This window comes from Elephantulus edwardii, unplaced genomic scaffold, assembly GCF_000299155.1.
Source record: "Elephantulus edwardii isolate Elephantulus edwardi_28Jun2011 unplaced genomic scaffold, EleEdw1.0 scaffold00168, whole genome shotgun sequence".
In the NCBI taxonomy this organism is placed as follows: domain Eukaryota; kingdom Metazoa; phylum Chordata; class Mammalia; order Macroscelidea; family Macroscelididae; genus Elephantulus; species Elephantulus edwardii.
In genome coordinates, this window is record NW_006399918.1 from 5,194,412 (window position 1) to 5,208,514 (window position 14,103).

General features: G+C 48.4%; 1 protein-coding gene across 1 annotated transcript; it reads left to right on the plus strand.

Moving 5' to 3' along the window:
* Positions 1-1,778: 1,778 nt before the first annotated feature.
* CASQ1 (calsequestrin 1 (fast-twitch, skeletal muscle)) lies at positions 1,779-10,870 on the plus strand. The gene is made up of 11 exons (XM_006895533.1): positions 1,779-2,057; positions 3,989-4,073; positions 4,904-5,004; positions 5,184-5,295; positions 5,694-5,767; positions 6,132-6,262; positions 7,572-7,617; positions 8,032-8,086; positions 8,294-8,394; positions 9,430-9,504; positions 10,706-10,870. The coding sequence occupies exons 1-11, from the start codon at positions 1,779-1,781 to the stop codon at positions 10,868-10,870; spliced, it is 1,224 nt and encodes a 407-aa protein (XP_006895595.1).
* Positions 10,871-14,103: the final 3,233 nt, after the last annotated feature.

The window sequence follows — 14,103 nt, forward strand, 5'->3', positions numbered from 1 at the left end:
GGGCGAGGTGGCGCCCCCACCTCTCCCAGCTGTCTTCATGCTGGTGAGGGGCCTTGGGGCATATTGTCAATGTCTAGGAGATGAGGTTTCGTGGTTTCTCCAAGCGTTAGATCTGCCTCTGGCTTTCCCTGTGACCTTGAGGAGGGGGAGGGTCCTGCCATATTGCTGACATGGTCTGTGATCTTCCTTGCTCCGTGGTGTGGACCCCACACTGCAAAGAGTGTGCAATAGTTATTCCTCGGATGGTCTTATCTGGAAAAAAAAATAGTTACTGTCTCTCCAGAACCAGAGATGGCTTAGGGTGACAGAGGTGGGAAGTGGTGCCTCTCTGTGGTCCCCCTTCCTGCTTCCAATTACCGAAAGGGTTGTGAAGAGGACCCTTCTTTAAAGACCCAGAGTTGAGATCATTGATTCTTCTCTCATGTCCACTCTTGGATCCAAGAGGTTAGAGTTTCTAATCTACCTGGGACCTCAGGTGCACAGAATTCATCAGTTATGTGTCCCATGGCAAGGGGGCCCACCTCTTTGTGGTTTTCCAGAGCTTTTCATAGTGTTTCTATCTAATTGATTTTTCCAAAAGGCTAAGATGAATAATTAGTTATTCCCTCTCCTGGGAATTCCACGAGGCCTGGAGAAGCCTCCCTCTCACTGGACTTCAGGGTTGGTTCTAGAACGTGGAGCTCATAGGATCAGGACAGCAGGCAAAATCTGCAGGTAGTGGTCAGATGACTTTCCCCAGAGCCACACTCCTCCCGTCTGGACCTTCTGGGTAGAGGACCCCCAAACCCACATCTCTACAGCATGGGATCTGGGCCAGCGGGTCTCACCCCACCCCTGTCCTTCCCTTGCATTCCCGAGGCAAGAGTGTTGAGTGAAGGAAAGGAAACTGGCTGGAGCTGAGCCAGGAGCCGAGTATTGGACGCAGCCCTGTCTCACTCAGAGTGACCTCATCCCTGGTCCTGGCACTGTGAAGGCTCCTGTGTGGGGTCTCTTGTCTTGCAGTCTGGTTGGCTGCACTTGTATTGCTCTCCTCCTTGCACAAGATCAAAGAATATTCTTACCCTAGAGGGAACCCCCAAGGTCCTAGGTCTTCGAGCCCATACTCTGGTTGTCCCCTTCTTTCCTCAATTATCAGTTTAACCTCTATCTCAGAATGCCCCCCTCTCACCCATTTCCTTCTCTGTCATTACACTTGCCCTACCTTCCCCTCTCCCTAATTACCTCCATGCCTCCCCTCCTCCAGCCCCAGCTTCATTTACGTCCGACTCATCTGCTCATATTTTTAGCTCTGCCATCTCTCTCCCTTCTCCTTTCTTAATATGGCGATGAGCTCTGGGGCCAGCTTGGGGCCAGGGGCTAAGGAGCCCTGGGCCCTGGGGGAGGGGAGCAAAGCAGCCGCTGGGAGCCTGGGAGCGAGGTGTGGAGGACTCAGGCCCTCACGGAGCTGCCCTGGCCTCAGAAGGTTATCCTTCTCTCCTGCCAACCATGGGGACATATTTAGACAGGACCAGGTGGGGGCTGAGAGGTGCCAATTTCAGGGGCAGCTCCGGTTCCCTCCCCGCCCCTTGCTCCTATTCCTCCTCCTGACCCTTTTTCTCTTGGCTCTGTCGGCAGTTTGTCCAGGACCCAGCAGTGTCCTCTGTCCACTGCTCTGGGCCATTCCCCACCCCACCCCCACCTTGAGCCCCTCACTTCAGGATTCAGGACCCAGAGGCCCCTCCCCACCCGAGCTAACCTCCTTCTGGACCAGGAGAGCTGACCCAGAGCCCACTACCTCCATGAGCTCAACAGACAGAATGGGGGCCAGAGCGGTGCCCCGGCTGCGGCTGGCGCTGCTGCTACTGCTGGTGCTAGGGACGCCCCAGTCAGGGGTGCAGGGGGAGGATGGGCTGGACTTCCCCGAATATGATGGTGTGGACCGTGTGGTCAATGTCAACGCCAAGAACTACAAAAATGTGTTCAAGAAGTATGAGGTGCTGGCGCTGCTCTACCATGAGCCCCCCGAAGATGACAAGGCCTCCCAAAGGCAGTTTGAGATGGAGGAGCTTATTCTGGAGGTGAGTGTGGGGCTCAGAGAGCACCCTCAGGCCCTCCCTGCATAGCCCCATAGGTCTGTGGGGTGGGGGTGGGGGGGCAGAGCTGCAGGATCCATTCTGACCAGAAGGACAGAGTGGCATGTGCATGTGGCCTTACCCAAATGACAGTAAAGACGTGGGAACCCCAAAGTACCACCAACAGGTAGGCACCTCTGTGTGTGCACCTCTGTGTGTTCACGTGTGTGTGTGTGTGTGTGTGTGTGTATGTGTGTGTGTGACAGGGATGTGTGTTGCAAGGGGATCTCTCCTCCAAACTATGGGAGCCTTGAGGTACAAGGCCTGGCTAGTGCCTGGATGTCCTTCAGGGACAAAAATGGAAAGGAGGCACTAGGAAGTCTGGGGAGAAGTCCATTGTGATGTATGGTGCTCCTCCACCCCACCCCAAAGATCTACTACTCTTGGAGCCAGGACATGCCCCCTCTTCATACACATTAGGGACTGCACCCCAAAGCCACCCAAAGTGAGTATCAATGCTAACAGCATTGATCTTCTTTGTGTGCCACTGAACAGCTAAATGCTTAAATATCTCCTAGATATCACCATGCCTCCCAGTGCCCTCCCCCTCCCCCACGCTCATTACCCATCAGCCCCTCCTGGACAAAGCTGAAGCAAGCTGGATGCCCACACTGGAAAATTCTTGCGGTTGACGGAAGCTCTGGAATGCCTTTCTCATCTTCTCTTTGTGGGAAGACTCTCCTTCCCTCCCCCACCCAAACTGACTTCATGCTCAAAGGGGAGACAGGTATTATAAAGAGAAGTTCAGAAATAGTGGAGAGCCATATTCCTACACCCCTGCTGAGGCCTGGATGTGTTTGAGTGTGTCTGCCTCTAGGCTTCTGCGTCCCTTCTCCAGCCTGGTGACACAAAGGCCTACACCACCCAGAGCCTGGAACATTCGGGGCAACAACAGGGCTCACCTTTCTGGGTGTCCCAGCTTCCTGCTGGAAGCGGGAACTGTTTTCCGATTAATGAGCTGGATATTTTTATCCTAGTGCTCCATGTCTGGGACCATCCACCTACTAACCATTCCCCTCCTTTTGCCCTGTGAATCACAGCATAGAAGCCACACCCACGGCAGAGTGAATTAGAGTTGAGGCTGAGCTAGATGTCTAGGGAGGCAGGGACCTAGGGGTGTGACTGCCATAGCCTAAGGACTGGCGAAGTAGAAAGCGCAAGGAGAGTTTTGTCCAGGTTACCTCTCCTTTCTGGGAGAAGTGCGGACAGAGTGGTTAACACAAGGAAACTTCCCCCGCAGCAATCTGGCTTCCCCTACCCCTCAGTGCATGATTAGACCCCCCCAAGTGTCTGCTGTCCCCTCAGCCTCCTGCCCACCACTGCTCTTCCCAGTGGGTATCACTCTGGAGAATACAAGGGCTGGAGACTGTCACCCCCTCCTGAGTATGGCCTTGATCAGGCAGCTGCCTCAGTCTGAAGCGTGACCATGTAATACTCAAAATAATAACCACATTGTAAACAAGCAGTAAATGTTCAAGAATTAAAATTTAACTAAAGGTGGAGCTGTAGGAAAATTGGGAACATTCTGGATCCTAGCGTAGGATCAAGGAGTCCTGGTGGTGTATGACCCTATGAGTTGTGCTGCTAACTGAAAGGTGAGAAGTTCAAATCCATCATTATCTGAAAAGAAAAGATAGGTAGTCTCTTCTCAGGATGATTTCAGCCTGGCAAACCCATGGAGGGTCGCCATGATTAAGAACTAACTCAATGGCTGTGGAGTAGGGTTTTTGTGGTTTGTTTGATTTTTTTATTTTTGGCGCAAATTCAGGATTGACTGTAATAGTATCTGCATCCACTTAACTCACCTTTTAAGATGGGGTGGAGAACAGGGTTAGTTCAAATTCTAGAGGCTAATTTTAACCCCAACCTCTCTCCAGTTAGCCGCCCAGGTACTAGAAGACAAAGGTGTTGGTTTTGGGCTGGTGGACTCTGAGAAGGATGCTGCTGTGGCTAAGAAACTCGGTAAGGAGGTGGGAGAGGCAGGAAGGGGAAAGTAGTGTGTTGCGGGGAGGGGGGGGCAAACAGGGAGGATAGGGGTAGCGTGGATGGCTGCGGGGCAGCCTGTGGGAACTGCAGAGCTTCGGGAAGTCCACCTATTTTGAAAGGCAGGAAATCAGAAACTGAAACTGAGAGGGTTATGGTTAGGACTCCTAACCTCTCCTTGTTCTTTACACTCGTGAGAAAATCTCAGAGGGGGTGAAATTGACCGGCTTTTAAATGGGTAAACAGGTCTTATCCTGGAGAGGAGGCGCGAGGATACCCCAGGCAGGGCTGCAGAGGGCTCTCGCCACCCCTCCCCCTCCAGGGTTGAGGCTTACAGCGCCCGGCCACCAGGGGGCAGCACAGGCTTGAGCCTGGACTCCAGCTGTGGCTGGGGAAAGGGAGTGGTCAGCAGTAATGAAGTCATCTCATCAGTAATAACCGGTTGCTGTCAAATCCCTTCCGACTCATGGCAACAATAATAGCATAGAGTTAAAGGACTGGACTGGGAATTTGCCACTTGAGTTCTCAGCTGCTTAATCTGTAGTTATGTAAGACAGGGAAAAGAAGAAATACTAGTGGACTCTCTGCCTCAAGATTCCCCGTGAGACTAGCATGGGGGTAAATCCAAGGGGCTTCGGCAACAGGGGTGTAGGAACCAAGGTTGCAAGAGAGGTGAATGGAGCCAGGCAAGGGGGAAAGTAGAGGACGAGGGCTTGAGTTGGATCATTGAATGAGGAGCAGTGCAGGATTTGGACCCTGGGATCTGGGAGCAGGATGGAATCATGGCTCCCTTCTGGTTCAATCCACAGGATTAACTGAAGAGGACAGCGTTTATGTGTTCAAGGGAGATGAAGTCATTGAGTATGATGGCGAGTTTTCTGCTGACACTTTGGTGGAGTTTCTACTTGATGTGAGAATTCCCACCACCTGATGTCTTGCTTTGACTTTCCACCTGTCCCTACATATACACACACACCCCAACACTCTGCCCTCCTGTGGTTCTACAACCTTCTCCCTAAACGCTTCTCTCTAGTTCTCCAAATAATGACAGAAACTCACTCTCTTCTTTCAATATCTCTGCTATTCCAGGTCCTAGAAGACCCCGTGGAGTTGATTGAGGGTGAACGGGAGCTGCAGGCGTTTGAGAATATAGAGGATGAGATCAAACTCATCGGCTACTTCAAAAGCAAAGACTCAGAGCGTGGGTAACCCTCAAGCTCCTCTGTTTCCCTGCCTCGGCCCCCTATTTCGTTTGTCCTTACCCCTCTTTCCTCCACTATTGTCTTAGCAGTGCTTTCTCCCACTTCCTCCTCCTACCCTGGTCACTTTCATCAATTGTTCACCTCCTCTTGCATGCTGGATATTTCCCAGACACACACCGCAACATCCCATCTTCCCCCTTCTGTAGCCCCACTATATTTCACCCACTTTCAGTCTATGGGGGTTGGAGGGTCTCAGGATGAACTTCTCTTCACCTTCAATCCTAAGGCTTCTTATCCCTCAGTTCGGTTAAAGACATGAAGAGACAGGTGGGGGATGGGGGCTGACTCCTTGGCAGGCCCTGGCTCCCCAGAGACTGACTCTTGTGTCCTCTCTCAGATTTCAAAGCCTATGAAGATGCAGCCGAGGAGTTTCATCCCTACATCCCCTTCTTCGCCACCTTCGACAGCAAGGTGCTCCATCTATGACTGTGTGGTGCCTCCCTCACTGCCCTGTGTTGCCCTCCATCCTCCTCTCCCAGAATTGAATGAGAACCTGCACACACCAACACCTCTATAAGTTCCCCAGGCCTTTTCTGCCCCCTGGACTTTAGAGCTGAGGGGGGCTTGAGGTCACCTGATCCACCTTTCTCATGTTGAACCATAGCCCAGAGAAATTAAGAACCTCGCCCAATTCCACAGCAGCCCATGCAGGACTAAGACCCAGTTCCCTCACTCCATTCCTAGAAGGTCTTCTTCCATAAATACTGATTCTCAATATGCTCCCCTACCCTCCCCCCCTCCCCACTTTACTGTCCCCTACCCCTGCCCTACAAAGGTGGCAAAGAAGCTGACCCTGAAGATGAACGAGATTGATTTCTACGAGGCCTTCATGGATGAGCCGGTGACCATCCCGGACAAACCCAACAGTGAAGAGGAGATTGTCACCTTCGTGGAGGAGCACAGGAGGTGGGCCTCGGGGACACTCCTTTGAGCAGGGTGTGTTCCTTCTGGCATTAAAACGCCCTTCTGTGACATGGGCCGAGGGACTTTCAGGCCACCAGACAGCTGATCCCACCCGGTGATAAGTGTACCTCTGAGGAGTAGTGCTCCCTGACACTGGTAATTTTGCAGGAATACTCTGCAGCCTAGCATTTAGCCACTAACCATACACAGAGGCAGTGCTCTTTAAATGTGCATCCTTCACTGTGAGGTGCTGGTTCACACAATCTAAGTCAGCACGTGAGAACTGTCTATTATTATATTTAATCTTTCTAACAACCTCAGTTAAAGAAGCTCTACAGCTGTGTCAAAACTAGGATTCCAACCCAGATTTGTCCCATGTTAGTCCTAACATATTACCCTACACAACTGATTCTCAGTGGTGTGAAGGGGAGGGAGGCTTTTACCCTGGGGGGGGGCATTTGGCAATCAAATGTTTAGACCTGTGTTTTGGTCGGGAGGGTGTCACTGGCATCTAGAGGGTAGAGGCCAGGGATGCTGTTAAACATTCTTCAGCTCAGGACAGCTCCCCGCAACAAAGAATTCTCAAGCTCAAAATGTCTGTAATGAGTGCCAAGGCTGAGGAACAGTTCTATAGATACAAAGTTATTTTCTCTTCCTTTACAGTACTCCACAACTGGACATGCCCATTCTCCAGTATAAATGCTGCTTACACACATTTTCTCCCTCTGGGCTACAGTTCCCTTGTTTGGCTTCTTCAGCTCTCAGTACACAGTATCTAGTATGGTGCTTAGAATATAGAAGGCACTCATTTTTATTGAATGAGTCACAGAATAAACAAATCACTAAATACTCATATGGCCAGTTCTCTCTCACCTTTCTCCCAAAAGTCTCTCTTCCAGGCCTCTTTGCTCAATTTCGCCTCTCCCACCTGCTTTCACTATGCAATGATCTGGGCCTAGTGCCCAGAGCTTAGATTTTTGTCAGTTGGCTTTGTTCTGAACCACAAGCTGTCTGTGCCCTGGGCATGACCCAGAAGCAGCCTCTGTTTATGGGGACTCTCTGGAGGGGCTGTCCTTCTCACCCACTGAGTTGGTTTTTTGTCAGGTGAGTTATAGTGACTTCATGTGACAAATAACTGACCCATAGGGCATTCTTGACTGTAGTGCTCACAGACCTAGGTCACCAGGTCTTTTTCCTATAAAAAGCCACTGGGTATATTCAAGCCACTAACCTTTCAGTTTGCAGTCAAGTAATTAACTATTTGCACACCAGGGCTTCTGCCTACTGAATAGTAATCTGCTGTTTATTCTAGATCAACCCTGAGGAAATTGAAGCCGGAGAGTATGTATGAAACCTGGGTGAGTGTCTCTGGTCAGGCCTACGCCCTCAGGGGAGCATGGGATGCTGAAGGCTCAAGTCCTAGAAACACTTCAGCCTCTGGTCTTCATACCCCGCTTGTAGAAAAGAGAGTGACCTGCAAAAGCTGAAGGTTTTCTATTCTGAAGACCATATCAGAAACTGGGAGGCAGACATAAATGGATGAAGATGATGAAGGAAAAAGAGCCCCAAGCTTTGGGCGATAGAGTTCCACGGGGTGGGGAGAGCTCTGGAATGGAAAGGGGTAATGTGCATTAGAAAAGGGTCACCACACACACACACACACAACCAGAAGCTGGACTGCCACAAAATTCAGGTTTAAGGAAGGTCTACGATCCGTCTAAACTCCAGCTTCGGGGACTAGAGCTGACTCTCATTCCCTACTCCCCCAACAGGAGGATGATATGGATGGAATCCACATTGTAGCCTTTGCAGAGGAAGCTGATCCTGGTGAGGGAAGAATACTGGATAGGATTGGGGAGGAAGGCAGTAGTAGTGGGAGAGAGATGGGTGTGCTTCCTGACTCAGAACTGCAAGCAACTGGGGGCTGGAGATGGGGAATTGCGGGAAGCACAGGAAGAAATGTAGACCCTTGTTTTCCCTGCGCCTCATTCCTCTCTGCCTCTCCTCACACTTCTCATTTGTTTCCTTCTCAAGATGGCTACGAGTTTTTAGAGACTCTCAAATCTGTGGCTCAAGATAACACGGAAAACCCTGATCTTAGCATCATCTGGATTGACCCTGACGACTTCCCTCTGGTGAGAGGCTAACAACCTGTTCACTTGCTTGGTGGGGGTTGAGGTGCATCCTGAGAGTCTATTTCAGAACCCCTACCCTTAGGGGACAGAGTGTGAAACTTCACCAACCGTTCTTTGGCATGTTGTTAGGAGGGGCTAGTCCTTGGAAAAAGACATCATGCTCATAGAAACTGGAGGGTCTGCAAAGGTGGAGTAGACCTTCAATGAGGTGGATTGACACTGTGACTGTAACAATGGGCTCTAGTGTAGCAGAGTTGATGAAGATGGCACAGGTTAGGGCAGGGTTCAGATCTGTTTGTAGGGTCACCATGAGTCATACTCATACAACTCGATGATACCTGGTAACAACATCCTCATCTCCAATCTGGTAGCCCCTGGGAGGTTTTCCCTGTTACACATGTTCAAGGGCGCTGTGAGCACTGACTTGTCCTGGTTTGAAGAAAACAGAAGGAAAGGGAGCTGTTTGAGACAAAACACATGAAGAGCAGAGCCTTCATGTAAGCAGGTACTTCATGTAACCAGGGCTGACTTCTTATAGAGAAAACTATAGTTCCAGTGAGTAGATGCTCATGTCAGTTCCGTAATCCTCATCGAAGATGCCATGTCTAGAGGATGGTTTCATCCCCAGCTGAATCCTCAACACTTCGCATTCGTTGTGGAAGAAGCAACTTAATGATAAACAGAAATGTAAGGAAGATGAACCATCACTAGAGAGAACTACATTATTTTAGAGGTGTAGAAGGTGAGGGCTGGGAGAATTGGCTTACTCATGACACAAAGTCAGTTCGTAGCAGATCCAGCATCTGAACAGGACTTCCTAGTTCATGTTCCTGGGGAAAGAAGAGTCAGTGTCCCCTCTCGATACTTTCCCTTTGGAATAGTCTTTCACTGCTCAACTCTGCCCTTTCCCTTCAGGACGGACAGTCAGACTCACTCCCATTCATAAAGGGACTCTGGGCTGACCCTCACACCTCGTCCTGGACTTAAGTATGCTCCTAGACTCCATTAAGGTGCCATATTTGGGTCTCTTTACAGTTGGTTCCATACTGGGAGAAGACATTTGACATCGATTTGTCAGCCCCACAAATAGGAGTTGTCAACGTTACTGACGTGAGTTCTCTATCCCTACTTCCCAACATAGCTAGCTCTTCTGTGCTTTGTTAAGATTTACTTCCCAACAAAAGCAGCCATTAATTATCTGAACACTCCTGTCTCCATCTGTTGGAACCTGTTGTTCAACCTTCAAGCTTCACTTCAAATTTCCTCACCACGAAGTCTTCCCGTGTCTCTGATTTGGAATCATGCTCTCCTTGGTGCTCCAGAGTATACTGGGATGTAAACTATGACTTTCCATATGGCTTTTTCATATGTGAGGTCACACTGTCCCAGTAGATTTTTGAGCTCCTTGAGGACAGAAATCTCATGTAGTAGGTGCTTCAAAAGTGTTCATTGACATAAATCTTTTTCACATAGTAGGTGCTTCCAAGTATTTATTGAGTTGAATAAGCCACAATCTTTGCTTTCCATCTTAGAGAGGCAGACACAGATTCTATTTACTATAAGGTCATATCTGACCAAGTATACATAATAAAGGTGCAAATAGAATGCTAGGAAAACACAGAGGAAGGAAAAATGCTTTCTGCTTCAGAGAACCAGAGAAGAGCTTAAGGGGAATGGACTTGGACAGGTAACAATTTAAAAAGAGTTACTGCTCCATGGGAGAAAGATCGACACTCTCCTCCCCTGTGACTTACTGCTTCTGAAAACCCACCAGAGGGTCAGCTATGAGGTGGTTCTAACTCCATGGTACACCACAACATTGTTGTGGTTGTTGTTTATTTCTATCAAGTCACAACAACATTACTTACAAATTAAACTTGAACAATGAAAATGAGTATCAGGTTCAGGAAATGGCAAACAATTTTGTGTAGTTTCAGAGTCTGAGAGATCACTGGACAAGTAGGTCATGGAAAGCCTTGAATTCTGAACAGTAGCCCTATAGGCCACAAAGAGTGGCCCATGGTTTTTGCATCAAGGTCATGATAGAAATCTGCTTTAGGAAACTATATGGCAAGAGCATAGGTGAAAACTTGGAAAAAAAGTCCATTTACCAATGCATTCCTTCTTTCCACTTCCACTGTCTTTATTCTAACTTAGACCTCTGCTTAGACAGGTTTCTTGGCCACTAACAGAATAAGGAAGATGATAAGTGATAGGATACAGGGGAAGGACACAACCCTATGATTGGGATGATAGGTGCAAAGACTGGAGCCAGGCTTAGCTTCTGGCCTCTGTCCATGCCCTCTCCCAGGCGGATAGCATATGGATGGAGATGGACAATGAGGAGGACCTGCCTTCAGCTGATGAACTGGAGGACTGGCTGGAGGATGTGCTGGAGGGTGAGATCAACACAGAGGATGATGATGATGATGACGACGACGATGATGACGATGATGACGATGATGATGATGACTAGTTGCTGTGGCAACCATCTTCTAGTCCCATCTGCTCTCCTTACGTTCCCTCCTGTTTTCCCTGTCCTTTCCTGAGCTCCGCCAGGGATACTAGTCCATTCTCTGTCATAGGACCCATTGGAGTCTGTATGCTGGTGCTGAGACCCTGGCCCCCCTCATCTGATGAGGAAAGGAGCCACTTTCCCCTAGATGTTAGCAAAGTCCTCTCATCTGGCTTCTGTTCCTCATCTCATCATTTACCAGCATCTGTTATTTGTTGTTTTTCCATCATTCTCTACACTCTTTCTCCAGATTCCCCTCTTGTCACATCTATAGGCACCCTTCTCTCCATTCCCTCCATTGATACAACCCTTCACCAGCTGTCTCAAACTCTCTCTCCTGGCTGTCTTATCCCTGACTGGGGAGGAAGGGAGGGTACTGAGTTTGGAGCTGTATCACACTAATCTCTTGTTAATGTATTTGGGTCAAATGAGAGGCCTCAATAAAGAGATCTGGGGCAGCATGAGCAAGTGTCTGTTGGAAGTCTCACCCCAGTGCATGAGGGAGGAGGCTGGGAGGGGAGCTGGGGCTTGGGTGTGAGTGCTTTGTTAGGAGTGGGCTAGGAGACTGTGATGGCAGGGAGCTGGGGCTCCCTCTGGGTAGTCAGAACAGAGAAGCTTGGCTTGTTTACCCATTTGAAGTCAATACATTCAATCTGAACACGAGGTGTTTGCCCAGCACCATTGGTAGGCTCTAGGAGAATGGAGTGCCAAGCTTGTCCCTGCTCAGTGTTGATCTGCCTCACTAGGAAGTCAAGACAAGCACACTAAACAAATGAAGAAAAATACAAAGCAGTATATAATTACGTGATTACGCACTGCTGCATAGCACCCTCCTTGCAGCTCTTACTTGAACTTCAAGACCGAACCCAAACTTCCTCGTTGAGGCCTTTCCAGAGCAGGCCCCTCCCCACAGCCCTCTCCTCTGAGTTCCCACTGCTCTCTCTAGAAGCCTCACATGAACACTCAGCACATTTTATGTCGTTCTTCATTTGCATGTGAGTCTGGGGAAGGCCAGGACACAGGCCTTTTCTGTGTGTCACAGGACCTGGCTCTCGGAAAGTTCCTAACCAATGTCTGCTAAAAGAAGAAACAAACGAAAGGACAGAAACACGCTCCTGCTCACTTTCCTCCGAGGTCAGAGTGAAACTGGATGATGTCATAAAGAAAGTGAGCCTTTTTTAGGCCTTAAATGAGGAGCGCAATTTGACTGGGGGAAGGGAGTCGGGGGAAGGACATTTATTTCATCTGGTGAAAATATCAGAACACAGGCAGCCTCATTTGGGGTACAAAAAGAAAACTAGATAGACAAGAAATTCAGGTGGTGAGAGTGAGGTTGAGTGGGCAAAGGGTCTGTCTTATGCAGGTATGTGAATTTAATCCTGGAAGTGGGAATAATGTGGGAGAAGGCATCTAATTTGGTACTGAAAGGTAGGATGAAGAAATGGAAGAGACATAATGGGATACTGGAGTACCCAACTCTTACAGAGACTGTTGTAATGATCAAAGTGAAGGTGACAGAATACAGATGTATTCTGCCAAGAGAATGGAGAGAAGAGATTAGGCTATGTACGTTGGGAATTCCACAGGCCTGGAACCTGCTGGGCTTCCTGGCAGGAAAGACCCACATTCTCTTCAGGACAGGCTAAGACTGGTGTAAAGAGGGTAAGGTGGGAACCCAGCCACTAAGATCAGCCCAAACCCACTGCCATTGAATTGGTTCCTCCTCAAAGGGACCTTCTAGGACTGAGTAGTATTGTTCTATACAGTTACAAAGTCAAGGCTGTGAATCTATGGAAGGAGATTGCTTCTTTTTTTCCCACAGAGTAGTTGGTGGGTTTGAACTGCCAATCTTAAGCTTTTCAATCACTGTGCAACCAGGGCTTCTAAGCAAAGCCACAAATAGTACACCTCATACTTTACATGGATTGGGTGTAAGGGAATTACTTGGAGACTTAGAGAAATTTTAAGTATGAGAAGGAAGAGACCTGAGATTAGAAAAGTTTTCATTTTTCACAAACAAATATAAGAAGTATTCCCAGAGAAGAGTAGAAACCGTATACTCATCCAATTTGCAACCATTTAATAAATGCTTAATAGCTACTATACAGATTAATGTTATCATAATATTGTGGAACTTACAGTTTAGCATGAGTCAGTGAAAAGCTCTGGATTAAACAATAGCTCTCATATTCTAAGCACAAGTCCTTGGGCTTTTTATTCCTAACCCTCAGAAGAATCCTATAAGGTAGACATTGTCATCCAGCCCCAGTTAACTGGTAAGGACACTGAGGCTTAATGGGATAGAAAGCCACTGAGGGAGAAGAGCCAAGAGGAAGCCCAAATCTCCTGCCCTCGTTGCCTCTGGAAAACCTGATACTCTCATTGAGAAACTACAGGACCACAGGTAAATTATTTAATAACTGAGTCCCAAAGATAAGTCAACAAAATATTTTTTTGGCACTCAACACAATTTGTTGTAAGGAGCAATTAAGATGGAAACAGAGGCAAATTATGAGGGTGTATTATTTTCAGAAGGCACTCTGAATTGTTGTGGTTAAATAATTTGGCTGCTAACCAAAAGACCAGTTGTTTGAACCTGTGACTCTTAGGGTGAGGTTAGGCAGACTTCCATAAAGATTTATAACTTCAGAAACCCGACGGGCAGGCAGTTCTACTCTGTCCTATAGGATTGCCCTAAGCCAGAATTGACTCAATGGCAGATTATTCCCAGAGAGCAGAGTGGAGGCACAATAAGGATGACACTGAGAGCAGGGCCTCATCAAGGGAATAATATAGACCCAAATGGAGGTACTTGAGGTCTCCTGGGTGGCTCAAATGCTCTGTGCTCTACTAGTAACCTAAATGTTAGCAGTTCAAACTACTTAGTGGTGTTACAGAGGAAAAATTTGCTGATCGGCTTCCCAAAAAAGTTGCTGTTTAGTTGCCATCCAGCCAATTTCAACCCTTAGGGATCTCATGTGACAGAGTAGAGCTATTTCACAGGAATGCTAGAGTTAGAGGTTCTCCTAACAGAAAGGTTGGCAGTTTGAACCCAGCATGCGCGCATTGGGACAAAGATCTAATAATCTACTTCTCCCGGAAAGACACAGGTTTGGGGCATTTTTTAAAAAAAGGGATTGCTGCCAGGGTGGAAGCAAAGTGAGGCTAGGCTGTCCCAGAAGTCACCCTGGGGC